This window comes from Haliotis cracherodii, unplaced genomic scaffold (assembly GCF_022045235.1).
Source record: "Haliotis cracherodii isolate W230 unplaced genomic scaffold, xgHalCrac1.p SCAF_3, whole genome shotgun sequence".
NCBI lineage: Eukaryota > Metazoa > Mollusca > Gastropoda > Lepetellida > Haliotidae > Haliotis > Haliotis cracherodii.
In genome coordinates this window covers 13,276,093-13,291,121 of record NW_027266286.1, presented here as the reverse complement: position 1 = coordinate 13,291,121, position 15,029 = coordinate 13,276,093, and the positions used below count along the sequence as shown (strand labels likewise).

Here is a 15,029-nt window from a genome sequence, read left to right as displayed (position 1 = left end):
AACGGAATTTGACGCTTTTTCGTCATAAAATTATCAGGATAATCGTATAAGGTTGAACCAACGGGGTACCTGGCATGGGTTTTATTTTTTATACTTTTTACAATTCCTGAGGAAATAAAGTAAACAGTTTAATATCCTGTGATCACAATATTGAAAAAAGAATGAACCCATTGATTTTATAATGCAACATGAGAGGAATAATTCGTTAATTGTTTACAATTAAATTTTCGTTGTGTTCATGGAAATTCCTGCATTCTGATTAGGTGAATTGGTCACGTGTTATTGCATTCATTTCCCAATGAATGTAAAAATTAAGCCACGCCCACCGCGGCGCACTACTTTTATTACTGCGGAATGTCGGGGAATCCCAATTTTACAGTCGAGGGAATTCCCTTTCTGCTCACGTGTATCGTCATGCACAGGACATTTAGCGACTTTCATGCATATTCATTGTCCAAACTACCCTTTGAAACCGAAGGCCGAGAATGAATGAAACAGCAAACGTGCAGGCTCGCTCGCCTGTTTTTTTTCCCGCTCGCTTCGGTTCAACTTTCATGTCTTTGGGTTTCATTGCTAACTAGCATTTCTCCAACTGTGTTTTACCGTAATCAGGGAAGGAATGTTTGAACCACGCAGTAAATGACCATGTTATTTGAAACAGCCGCCTTCTCTTGGACATATTTCTTCCGGTTCGTTACAGTCTGACTGTTGCAGTTCTTTTCGCCTCTTGCCTTAATTGGCAGACCCAATGAACATTGTTTTAATCCCACTCTCCGTTGATTGGCTACTGACTGTGTAGGCGTGTCAAGTTATGTGCATAATTTAAACGATCACCTGATTCATGTCACGCCACTGTTTGTATTCCTACACCTGGAATGTTTATAAATGTCATTTTTGTCTGTTTTGATATATGCAACTGTTTTGGGTTAAACTATTGTAGATAAAACATGTTTTACGTTGTCGAATTTAATTATAAGCATTGACTGTACGCGGATTCATACAGTTTGCACATCGGTTTTTCGATTCATACCTCAATGAACCGTAAAAAATACACAGTCAATCCTTAAGTGACAAACGCGCACCTGGCGAATTGTTAGATATCACTGCACTGTATATCAAACGAAATTAAAAAACAATTCAATTCAGAAATGTGTGCATATAATTTAACGAAAAATATTATCCATTTTGTTAAAGTAATGTATTCAGTTTTAGTTCAATAAAATGAAACGGCTATTCATTGACATTGGTTATATGAATATTGACAAGAAATACGTACATGCCGCAGTTATATTGTCACTTCATCGTGTAACACTTGTCCAAACGAAACAATATAACAAACCAAAGGAAAGAAATATCGTATTCGACACTATAAACCTATCAATTTTTGTGTAAACAATGTTCAAACAAACAGGATATTTTCAAAGGTTCGTTCATACATGTTGTGGCCTATATTTACGTATGATATCATTTTGAACATTGACAAATATCCAAAGTGAAATTAATTATGTAAAGAAAATGTATAAAAGATATGCAAAATCAACATCATAACTGAAACTGTAAACAGCATGATACAATGATGTATCTATCGCAGCTAAGTTTGAAATATACGTGTCACATCGGCGTTCGTTTTTGCGTATTTTCTGAAACATTCGAAACGATTCTAGGGTTATCGGAGACGTTTTGGAATGATCATTGGTGATTTCATATAAGACAGATACCCGAGATTACTAATATATGCTATTTTTGAAATTCATTTCTCCGAGTAAATATCCGAAATTTAGATTTCAAAACATGCTGTAAACAACGTCGTGAGTGGTGATTTAGCAAATGTAAAAAATGGCATCATTTACGATGTATCTAATTTTCAGAGGTCATTTACAGTACTTTTGCTTGGTCTAAAAGCCAGTGGATGATATAGTGTATTTGTGTGGGTGATGTATTTCTAATTTTATTCGACTTCAAAGTGAGGGTTACAGAGGAGGGACATATATGTCCCTGCGCCATCCAGGGGGTTAAGAATTGACTTGCACAAGCTCCGACGTTCATACAATTTGGCCCCCACTCTATGAAGGTTCATGAACTCAAACAAAGTGATCTATACACATATATTTGGTATGTGTGACTTCATGTTTACACTGACAGCCATACAACAACCACATGTGTCGCGGAATAAAATAGTTCCTCAAACCGAGAGGTGACATGAGCTTATGAATGCTCAACATGCTCAACAGAACAATTTTTGTAGTTGCTGCAAACAAATGTACACAAATAATATCCTCATCAGAAGGGAAAGGTCTGTTAAGAACTACCTGAGTAAGTCAGTCACACTGACAGTGCGTCGTAATATATTTACATCAAGGCCAAGACGTCAAAATGACCGACACGATAAACGTGACGGGACAGATTTCCGAAGTTCTACTACCGTAGTTCTATTACGGTAGTTTGAATGTGCTTTTCTTCGTTTTGTTCTCTAAGATGGGTAGTAGCGAGGGTATCCTTGGACGGACATGCATCAAACTCTCTGACTTATCCAAATGTATGCTTAATCGCTAAGTTCAAGATTAAAGGGTCTAAATAATGAGAAACAACACTTCTGTATGTTTTCGTGCGGGGGAACTCCCAGGGGTTTCCCCAGGGATGTGGAAGTATGCCGTCAGTGTTTACGTCATTTCAACACGGTCTCTTGAAAAACGTATGAACATCAAATTGTGTCGTTCATACACTTATGAACGTCAATTTCGCGGTCATGTGACGGACTTCTCGTCCAATGGAAAAGCCGTATATCGTGTAAACTTCAATTAAAAAAATATATGTTTATATAATTTGCATAATGTTTAATAGATATAACACATTCTTTTACAGATTAAGTAATTTACTGGGAACATAGACGCCTAAAGAACTATAACCATTTGTAAAACATTTCTCGTATTAAATAAAAGTCAGATACATAATTGAAGGTAAGCCTGATAAACATATGATGAAAACCAGATACACAGATGACGAAAGCCAAATAAATAGATGATAAAAGCCGAATAAACAGATGATATAAGCCAGACAAATAGATGATAAAAGCCAAATACACAGATTATATCATAGTTTTGGATATGTTTGTGAAAATCAACGATTATCAAAGCTAAACATATTGACAGTACTACAAGTAACAGATATGTATTTACAAAGGTTGGCATCATTAATGGTTTCAAGGAAATGCCACTCTTATTTTCAGTATAAGTACTTTTGTATTTGAACTGAATCCTACCTTACAGAAATACACAAAAATTATATCCCAGTTTGGATGCAGTTCTGATGAAAAGAATTAATTGATTTGAAAAGAAACAAAACATATTGGAAAAGATAGAAATCAAAGGATGTGAAAAATGTATAAGTTCAGATGTAAGTTACACGAGTATGTGTATTGATGACACTTAATATTTATGCAGACCATTTGTCTTAACAATCAATTTACAATAAATGCACGATGTCAAACATTGTTTAAGATTTAGATCACAAAACATTTGGCAAATCTGAGAGATTTGTCACTGATGCCAAATCATCTGACATTTCAAAATATGAAAATGTGCACACAGAATGGCAACCACCGGGATACTACAATAGGGCAGCTTGTCCCCGACCAGTTGAGACCGTTCCCTACCATCCATTGAGTTGCTGCAATTAAGACGTTTGACCTTATCAAACACCGGCAGTTTTTCTCAGATCCTTCCACAAAGTCTCATCCCCATCCTTGTAATCCTCAACACGTAGTATGCACTCCTCTTCCACCACATTCAGCAGACTCTCAGGGAGATCCTCCACCTGCACGGCTCCCACAAGTATCACAATAATCCGGCTAGGAATCAGATCCGATAAGGAGTACAGGGCTGCATCAAGAGTAAACTGTGACCACTGAGACACATCTTCAAGAAAGTCATCTGAAATCACCAGGACAGACTTCCAACTGTTAGTGATACCGCCAATAATACCGTCGGCGATAACAACCCCCGGAAGAACATCCCGATCCTTCAGGAAGAGACGCACGGGGGAATTACACAGTTCCAATGCTGGTCGCAGATCCCTATAGACAAAAGGGATATCAGCGTCACAATATCCGATATAGAAGGTGAAAGCAAAATCTTTGGGTGTTAAATATTTGATTCCTAATCCAAATATTCTCATCAAAGCATTACGATATCGTATTGGATTCTTGGAGAGCATGTATGATGCAGAAATGGAAGTAAATATTACCACCATAAATGTGACTGAGAGACTGAGGGTCAATTTGCCTGTGCAGTAGCGATTTAGACCTTTATAATTGTGGGCCACATCAACGGTTCCCGTCATGGTGTCATTATTCAGAAGGCAAGCGAAGTTCCTGTCAGACTCATAAATCACTGGTGTATCCATCAACCAAAGAATGAAGTCTAGATTTTCACAGCTACACGAAAAGGTGTTTCCTTGTACAATAAGTTTGAGGTTGTTCTTTTCAGCTGACAAGTCGAGTTTCGATCTGGTATCTTTATCCAGATATCCAATGAGGTTGTATGACAAATCGATATGGATAAGGCGTGGATAATCAAGTGTTTCAATGGGAATGGTATCAAACTCATTATGCGATAGATTTAGATGAACGATTGTATCTGAAAGTGGAAGTAGTTGTATAAATCGGAGCTGATTCATGGAGACATCCAAATACTCTACAGATTTCATAGAATTGAATATGCTGTGTGCACTAAAGGGTTCAAGGGCAAAATGTAATTTGCAATTTCGTAAATATAACCGCTTTGCGTTTGCAAATGAGTGAAAATCAAACACATTGTCAAACTTATTTCCTGATAAATCAACATTGCTGACATTTTCCAAACTCCTCACGTTCATTAAACCAAACAACAAGTTAGAAGCAAGCATTACAGTTTCAAGTTTGTGTGTGTTTTGAAAAATGATTTCTTGGACACCATTGGCAGCTGCCATGTAACCAGAAAAACCGAAATATATAAGGTTTTGGGGCAACGTGACTGTTATAGAAGAGATTCCATTTAATGTTACAGAACTTGGAAAGTCATTATACCGTCTTTGAAAGCTGAAATCCAAATATTCAAGTTCAGAAAATCTGAACAAGAAAAACATTATACCTACATCCCCAATAAAATAGTTGTCAGACAAATCAATCTTTTTCAAACATCCTTCAAAAAGATCTTGGTATATAGATGGAAATTCAGTCACATATAACTGGTTGTTTCTCAAAGATACTTCAGTGACACATATTTGGGTCAAATAACGCATACTTTGTTTAGTTAGAACTCTATCGACAATGTCTTTTTCATTTTGCATTTTGAACTTGTATGTACTATTGAACCAAATTCTTTTCATATTCTGCTTTACGAAGGGATGGAGCAGATGTAAAGCATTGTGAATTCCTCTTTGATTATGGGTAAGTTCCAAATGTTTTAGAAATATTAGTGGCTCTAAAACGCCAGACTCGCAGTGTGATAAATGTGAGCAAAAGTTTAAAATCAAAACTTCAAGTTTGGTTTCAATTAAACTCTGAAATGTTTCATTTGTGAGGTGTGTGGTTGAACATGTTCCTTCATACAGAAACCGTGAATCCATCTGTAACAATTTCAGATTTGCTAGTTTGGAGAATCCTGGACCAAACAAAGGAGCAGGAACTGAGTCAATATACAGACTGTGGAGGTTGACGAGAGGAAGAAACACCCAATCTGGATAAGAGTACATTTCATTCTGTTTGATATTAAGAGTTTGCAAACTCATAAGGTCTTGGAAAAGTTCATCTGGGAAAGACATTTTGTGGTCTCTTAATTTGTTTCGGGCAAGAAGGAGAGTGGTAAGATTGAACAAGCCACTAAATGCCCGTGGCTCAAACTTTGACAAAAGGTTCATGTTCATGTTCAGATAAATGAGCTTGTTAAATTTGTAAAATGTGTTATTTTTGACTATTTTCAGATCATTCCCACTGATATCCAGGGCTGTTATGTTCCCCGGAAGGTAGTTTGGAACCTGTTGGAGTTTTCTCCCTGTACAATCAGCAAAGATGCCTCCATATTGTTTGTCAAAATACACGTAACAAACATGTCCACTTCCTTGGCACAGATTCACTGTCAGCAAAACAAGCAGTGCTCTCAGCATTATGTCTGAAACCAAAGAACGCATGACCATCACAAAAACGTAATGTCTTATTCCATAGAAATATTATGATAACACCTAAGGGACCGGCGCTTCTCGGGAAAGGGTGGGTAAGTAAAACTAATTTTAATTTTCCGGAAAATTCTTGAAAAAAGTGATATTTCAGCGTGTTGAAAAAAATGAAATTGCCTGCCACAAAAAAATATGGATCTTGTATTTTAGAACTCTTGTGTTGTTAGCATTTTGTAATTTGCAGATTTCTCAAAGATAGTTTTCTGACATTTGAGAATGATTGGAAAAAAGTATCACTTATATTACCAATATCATTCCCTGATAAGTAAACGTGATTTACATGTTCCAAACCATGTACACGTTTGAAATGTATGTTGTTACATCCCAAACGAAAGGCCTTTAGGTTATCTGTATTGTGAAATGTCACATCTTGATCTGGAAGATTCATGTCAGTTACTCCCGTTGCATCAAAATATACAATATTGTGGTAATTGTGCTGCTGGAGGCCCAAACAGTTGTGTGTTTTGGTATGCCATATACTAGTCGCTGGTAGCTAAGATCAAGATACTTTAAACGGGAAAACCCAGACATTATTATGGAAAAAAGCACCATCACCAACCAGAAAGTTTTTAGACACATCAAGCATTTCATTGCATCCCCTGAAAGGATCTTTATTGATAGAACCAGTTTCAATCAAGTATATACCATTTCTTCTCAATGATACATATATTTGTGTTTAATACTTCGTGTTCTTTTATGTTAGTATATCGTCATCAATGTCTTCCTTGTGTTGGACTGAAATAGTACTTGTCCCATTAAGCCAAATCCTACTTCTGTTCCTGCCTACAAAAGATTAGAGGATGTGTAAACTCTTCTGAATTCCTATTCCAATATGAGATAGTTGAAATAGCTTGGTTTCATTTAAACTCTGGAATGTTGTATTTTAAAGGGTTTTTTTTATTGAACAATCTCCTCCATAAACTAAACGTGAGTCCATTTGGAGAACTGTTAAATTGGCGAGTTTGGAATCTCGATTGAAGTCTAAATATATTCTGTGAAGGCTGGTCATTTTGTCATTTTGGCTATGTGATTTCACATAGTCCACTTGGTTCAAAGGGCACTGTTCACATTTAATGAAAGCACAAGGTCGTAAATAGACAGAGATCTTTCAACATAATGTTTTGTTTATTCGTGGTGTTCTGAACTTAAAAATACCACGAAGCTTGCACTACAACAATATAAAGCGAGAGTTCATATACTCTGCCAAAACTTACGGACTTCCAGAAAAATAAAGTTTTGATGCTCATGCGCAGTATGTCTATGCATTGGTGGTGTTTTGATTGAAATATAGCAGTGTCTACCGTGGGAAGATTATCCGTCAAGATGTAGAATAGACGCTTCAGAGTACAGTTGCACAGTGCTACGGACGTCTCGATGCGAATGACCAGACAATGTAAAAATAGTGATGAAACTGATGTTATTAAACACTGTTTTACGCCGCGTTTAGACATATTCCACCAATATCACGGCGGCTACAACTATTGATGGGTCACCCATATGATTATGAACGATAGAACTGTAGGTCTCCTATTCACATCTAAAACTTATAATAAGCAAAGCCCCATTTGTTACAGTCCATATTGATGTGAATGTTTGTGGCTGTAATATTCAAAACAATATTTGAACCATGCTAATTAATTCAGTAGCAGGTAAACGCTGAGCAAATTTTCACACATTTAAACATTGTGTTCATGGTCACAAATCATATCGCCCGAACACAACTATTTGTCAGTTGCTGCTCGTGGAAATCAGGATATGGACACATGGTTATAAATAGTAGCGAATAATAGGAAACAAGTCAAACAATGCGTCGATTTTTGAGTGTTGCAAGTCAACGTAGTGCTATTGGCATGCGACATAGTCAACGTCAGATGGCTGCACGTCTTAACGTCACTCAGAGAGGTTTTGCGAGGCTGTGGTAGCGGTACCAGGATAGTTGAACAGTTGCCTATGCTTGAAGACCAGGCCGTCCGAGGGTCACAACAAAGAGACAGGATAGGTACCTTGTGAACACTCTAACGCCAATAATGTCCGCATTAGCCAGGCCACTAGACGAAGCAGATTGCGTTCTGTTGGTCTCCGTTCTCAACGTCTGGCAAATCGTCCACCACTGACACTACGTCACAGACACGCTCGTTTGCAACGGTGCCGACATCATCAGCGGGGAAGGGTGTGTGTGTGTTAGTGTGTGTGTGTTAGTGTGTTAGTGTGTGTGTGTGTTAGTGTGTGTTAGTGTGTGTGTGTGTGTTAGTGTGTTAGTGTGTGTGTGTGTGTGTGGTGTTTTAATGTCTCGGCCCATACAATTCTTTTGTAACAGGCTCATCACAGATAAATGCTACTAAGCTAATGTTGAACCACGGGAGCTTCTTTCAACCAGCAGATTCATCGAACCAGTCCAAGTAAATGCAAAACGTCAATGCAAGAGAATAAGAAGGCTCAATTATCCGCCGAAACAGACTCTATTTGGCGTTAAGGTCTAATTTGCAATAATATCCTTGCAACAGAATGGGCTCATGATTATTTTACTCCTGTTTTTTCTTCAAATGGGATCCCGGCCACTGGAGTGAGTGAGTGAGTGAGTTGGGTTTAAGGCCGCTTTTAACAGTATTACAGTTATATCACGGCGTGGCAGCTTAATGTGGGAGGAAAGCCCGAAGTGATGCAGGTCTCAGACGTTTACCACTTCGGTGAAACCCACGAGCAGGGGTATGGTGCTGACAAACCTAGAAACATAATCGGGGCGAACCGGGATTCGAACCCACAATCATAGGTTTCTGGCGTGCCCAAGGGACGCAACTCTGCACAGCGAATCGCGGCGCCTTAGACGACTGGGCCACCCTTGCCCCCCGGGCCACTGGAAAGAACGAAGCATCGGAAAAAACACTCAACGCCAGTGATCAACCGTGAACCGTGTGCACAGGGGTTTCATATGGTGTTGGCTAAAATATAACACTTCTCTTCATAACATTTAGTTTAAAGATGGATTCGCACGGTATACATTTATCTTGGTACAAAATCGGGACAGTAAGACATATCATGCAGTGAACACCTTTCAAACGAAATTTACCACAGTCTTATGACTCTGGGTAGATTAAGACCCACAGCAAAACGTGTGTAACGAGGAGACAAATCCTTATCTGAACATCTTTTCAAAGTATGATGCAACTGATTCTTGGCATGCCACAATAGAAATCAACAAGGAATTAAAATCTTTGTCATGGGGACACGCGAAGTTTCACAGACTGACGTGGCGCGAGCAACTTTCGGACGAGTGTGCCTCTGCCAAAGACATTGCTACTAGGCAATGAAAACATATAACGGACATGACAAAAAACCTACTTTCATCACTTGACAATGTTATTGGGTATTACCAGGATCTTTATGATCATTGTCGTCCAGGTTCCAGATTAGCAGTCTCCAGACCTTGTGGATGAGGTACCACATGTGATACTCGCATACCTACCACCGAAACACTCTCCAGGTCCACCAGTAAACCCGTTCTCTAAATTGTGCAAAACTTCACTTGACCAAGACCACTAAATAACAAACTATGAACACTATTGTGAACGTATCCTTTTTCGGCTTTCACCAAAGCTTAACCAGAAAACAAAACGCAAACAATGTGAAATCCTGAATCTAAATACTTAAGGAATCTGTTATCTGCATCTTTGATAAATAAGATTCCCTTCAGAGTGAGGAACCGACATTCGAAACACAAGTACATTAGTCAAACCTCGTCTTTTGAGATCTTCTACACAAACACTATTCCTATACCTAGCTTCAGGTACATAAATAATCAACGTATCTTCAAAGTCTCAGTCAGTCCTCTCAGTCACAGGGCACTGGTCACGACATGCCACACTGCCTTTGAACATCCTGGACAAAACTTCCTATTGACACATTTCCTATTGTAAGACTGTAATCGTGCATGTTGAAACTCTCAGGCGAGAAAACCGAATTTTATGTTTCCTTGCGAAATTTATGGTGACACATAACCTACTTTATTTTCGTTCTTGCGTTTTTTTGTTAATCTAACGTCTTTCAACGTTTCAAGGTTATACATTTTAGTCATTGCACAAATAGCTTCTTTATCTGCTTGTGATGCACACTGGTTGGTATTTATACATCCCAGATACACTGTATTAAATGAAATAATGTATTCACTTTTAAGTAATGTTGTAAATATTTGCCATTTCAACAGAAAGTCTCCAGTGGAATTAATATGTTACCAGCATCAGGGAGAGTACAGAGTGTTTTGGTGGCGTAACAGCCATGATTAAGATCTGATCCATACTCGATTATTTACATTTGTTTGTTTATTGTTTAACGCCGCACTCAGCAATATTCCAGTTACATGACGGCGGTCTGTAAATAATCGAGTCATGACCAGACAATCCAGTGATTGACATCATGAGCATCGATCCACGCATTTAGGATCGATGACATGCATCAACCAAGTCAGCGAGCCTGATCACCTGATCCCGTCAGTCGCCTTTAAAGACAAGCATAGTCGCTTTTTATGGCAAGTATGGGTTGCTGAAGACCTATTCTACCCTGGGCCGATTATTTACAGACCGCCGTCATATAGCTGAGTGCGTCGTTAAACAACAAACAAACAAAAACATAGCTACGAATCCATTATAGTGTTTTTGGACGATTCTCACCGGCCTATACAAAACGCCTTCAAAGTGCACAATGAAAACTAATATGGACTTTTTGAATACTCAAAAGTCCCAACACTCTTTAAGTACATAAACGTATTTAATTTTAGAAATAATGTTTGCTCTATCCCACATGTGATGTTATAAAGCACAGTTTTGTCCTGAACTGTATATTATACTAAGAACGCCTGCGTCTCAGTGCTCAGTTGACGTTATAATGGGGTAGAGCAAACAAGTAACTATAGCAAATTTAGAACTAACCTTGTGTTGTAATGATGATGGATTTGAAATAAAATCTGTAGTTTGTAAATTGAAAATCTTCTAACAGGGCGATCTTATTGGCTGCTTCACCTAAATACCTGCAAAATAGGTTTTAAACAGCAATACAGAGTCAATGTATGGGCCAGCTGCTTATAAATAAAGTCGGAACAAAGAGTGAGTGAGTGAGTGAGTTTGATTTTACGCCGCCTTTAGCAATATTCCAGCAATATCACGACGGGGGACACCAGAAATGGGATTCACACATTGTACCCATGTCAGGAATCGAACCCAGGTCTTCCGCGTGAGGAGCGAACGCTTTAACCACTAGGCTAACCGACCGCCCCTTCGAACAAAGACGTATATAGACACATATATGCGTGTTTGGTTAGGCAGGCCTGTTGGCCACTGAAACGTGAGGTGGATGAGATGTGAATTCTGCATACATGTGTCGCACATGCGGCACATGGCAGTCTGACCGTGAATGGCTCTTTAAGGATAAATGGGCAATGCTTTCTATTGGTCTGGAGTTGACCCTGGGGCAGCAGCGAGAGAGGTTGGTCGAGGTAGGCCTGACAGATACTAACTGGATACCATGCTTATGATTATGAATTACCTGCAAAATACCATTGGAATAAATGTTGTGGACCCATAGACTTGTGGTGTCACATGCAGAAGTCCCTGGTTGTTGTGTGTTCAGGTGTTCTCTGTCGTACAATCCAACCCTATGTTTCCACCACCAAATGCAGCACATGTAAGCCATTAAAAATGGAGTGATTACAGAGCTGGTTGCACTTCATGATACGGTAACTAACGTGAATAGATCGATATGATTTCATAGCAATAAAGATTATGTCTTGGGATTGATAGTCTAATCACCCTGATAAGGTAGATAAAAAGTCTGTGTGCATGATTTGCGATTACGATTACTATGTGTAGGTCTGTGGCCCCTCAGTATTACTTTAGGAACAGCGATACAAGGCGAGCCGTATTGTACAGAGTGTTTGGCCTGATGGATTATTAAATATACATGTACCGCTATTCTGTTAAAGATGACATACGAGTTACTCGGGGTTCCCGAATAAAAATGTTCTCTTGCTTCCAACACATCCCTACTTACTCAAGCGGGGCAGGGTGGCCCAGTCGTCTAATACACCGCAATTCGCTATGCAGATTTGCGTCCCTTGGGCACCTATGATCGTGGGTTCGAATCACGATTCGCCCCAATTATGTTTCTTGGTTTGTCAGCACAATACCCGTGCTAGTGGGTCCAACGAAGTGGTAAACGGCTGAGACCTGCTTCACTTTGGGCTTCCCTCCAACATAAAACTGACAAGCCATGGTATGAATGGAATACTATTCAAAGCGGCGTTATATCCACCTCACTCGCTCACTACTTTCTCAAGCTAAAAATACATCCTTACTTTCATACTTTTAAGGTTTCAGGAAAATATTTTCAGAGTTATTGAACTCTGTGAAGTTGTACATATGCTGTGGGAGTCACCGTTGCAAGATGCATGTGGGACATGTTCGAACATTCTCTGCTGCTAATGCACGTTCGCCAAGGTCGCAAGTTGATCTTTACAGTGCATGGCACACGGCAACATACTCAAAAAAGATTTCAGATTCCGTCACACTGTCAACCTGCCCCTTCCACCCCCTGTAATAAGATGTAATATTAAACGGTGGGTCTCTAAAAACTTGTTCAGAGTTATAATTAAGAGCATGTCGAACACTGATGCCAGATTACTCCATCAGTCACAACAGTATGTAGGTCAATGCTGGATAAACCATGGAAATTGGGATGCCACATTACTCCATCAGTCACAATAGTATATAGATCAATGCTGGATAAACCATTGAAATTGGGATGCTACATTACTCCATTAGTCACAATAGTATATAGATCAATGCTGGATAAACCATTGAAATTGGGATGCCACATTACTCCATCAGTCACAATAGTATATAGATCAATGCTTGATAAACTATTGAAATTTGGATGCTACATTACTCCATTAGTTACAATAGTATATAGATCAATGCTTGATAAACCATTGAAATTGGGATGCTACATAACTCCATAAGTTACAATAGTATATAGATCAATGCTGGATATACTATGGAAATTGGGATGCTACATTACTCCATTAGTTACAATAGTATATAGATCAATGCTGGATATACCATGGAAATTGGGATGCTACATTACTCCATTAGTTACAATAGTATATAGATCAATGCTGGATATACCATGGAAATTGGGATACTACATTACTCCATCAGTCACAATTGTATATAGATCAATGCTGGATAAGCCATGGAAATTGGGATGCTACATTACTCCATCAGTCACAATAGTATATAGATCAATGCTGGATAAACCATTGAAATTGGGATGCTACATTACTCTATCAGTCACAATAATATATAGATCAATGCTGGATATACCATGGAAATTGGGATGCTACATTACTCCATTAGTTACAATAGTATATAGATCAATGCTGGATAAACCATGGAAATTGGGATGCTACATTACTCCATCAGTCACAATTGTATATAGATCAATGCTGGATAAGCCATGGAAATTGGGATGCTACATTACTCCATCAGTCACAATGGTATATAGATCAATGCTGGATAAACCATGGAAATTGGGATGCTACATTACTCCATCAGTCACAATGGTATATAGATCAATGCTGGATAAACCATGGAAATTGAGATGCTACATTAATCCATCAGTTACAATAGTATATAGATCAATGCTGGATAAACCATTGAAATTGGGATGCTACATTACTCCATACGTCAAAATAGTATATAGATCAATGCTGGATAAACCATTGAAATTGGGATGCTACATTACTCCATTAGTTACAATAGTATATAGATCAATGCTGGATAAACCATTGAAATTGGGATGCCACATTACTCTATCAGTCACAATAGTATAAAGATCAATGCTAGATAAACCATTGAAATTTGGATACTACGTTACTCTAAGCACTGAACACCTTTCACACAAAAAATATACCACAGACAACTGATCCTGCCTGTCCCCAGCGCTCTCCTTCCCCATTCTACCCGTCATCTCCGATCATCTGAACTCAGGTAACTATAAGAGAAATAGCACAAACTGCATAGTATGTGTACTTCGCTTGTATCAAAGCATCTACATGTTCATCTACCTCACCTGTGAGCACAAGGTCTATCTCTCTGTGTGACGGGCTGCAGGTTACATAACCATAGAACAGTCCAGAGTGTACCTTCCGCCTTCAAGCCGTTCACTCACCTGTATACAATGTAAACAACGCTGCGTTCCCCGAAAAAGAACATGAGAACCCGCATGAATAGGTTGACTACGCGCACTATTGGGGTACAAATATCAGGTTACTCGGGCTGCATGAAGTGATTAGATTTTCTAACGATAACATAATTAAGTTTCACATCTTTAGTGTATGATTGTTCTTTGAAGGGCAAGTAAAGTCAACAAAGCAACCTTTCAAATTTTAATACTTTAGGCAATATTTAATCACAATTACTTGACCAAAATTATATGTGACAGAAACGAAACATAGACATTGACAAACGACGAAATCGTCCTGCAAGTGAAACAATTCAAGGGGAATTCCCCTTGTTAGGGTTAAAACTCGTGAGGATAATTAATCAGTAATTATTTTGACCTGTCTTGTCCCGTCTTGGCCCGACCCGACCCCGCCCTGTCCGGCCCCACCTCAACGTAATCCCCCCATACTCAATAAACGTGTAAAGGTAACTGAAAGCGACAAAACCCTTCCCACAGCCACAAACAATCTTTCCCAAAAGCAGATTCGATTTTACAATTCCGAGCATCATCAGAATGTGACTATGAATCACTATTACATAGTGGTGATA

At 38.7% G+C, this 15,029-nt stretch overlaps 1 protein-coding gene across 1 annotated transcript; it reads right to left on the bottom strand.

Moving 5' to 3' along the window:
* Window positions 1-3,690: 3,690 nt before the first annotated feature.
* On the bottom strand, window positions 3,691-6,141 carry LOC139474591 (toll-like receptor 4). Its single transcript, XM_071257663.1, has one exon. It carries the CDS (start codon window positions 6,139-6,141, stop codon window positions 3,691-3,693), a length of 2,451 nt encoding a protein of 816 aa, XP_071113764.1.
* Window positions 6,142-15,029: the final 8,888 nt, after the last annotated feature.

What these genes read in the sequence shown, in the direction of transcription:
- LOC139474591 (XM_071257663.1), bottom strand. Translation starts at nt 6,141, where the DNA reads ATGCTGAGAGCACTGCTTGTTTTGCTGACAGTGAATCTGTGCCAAGGA.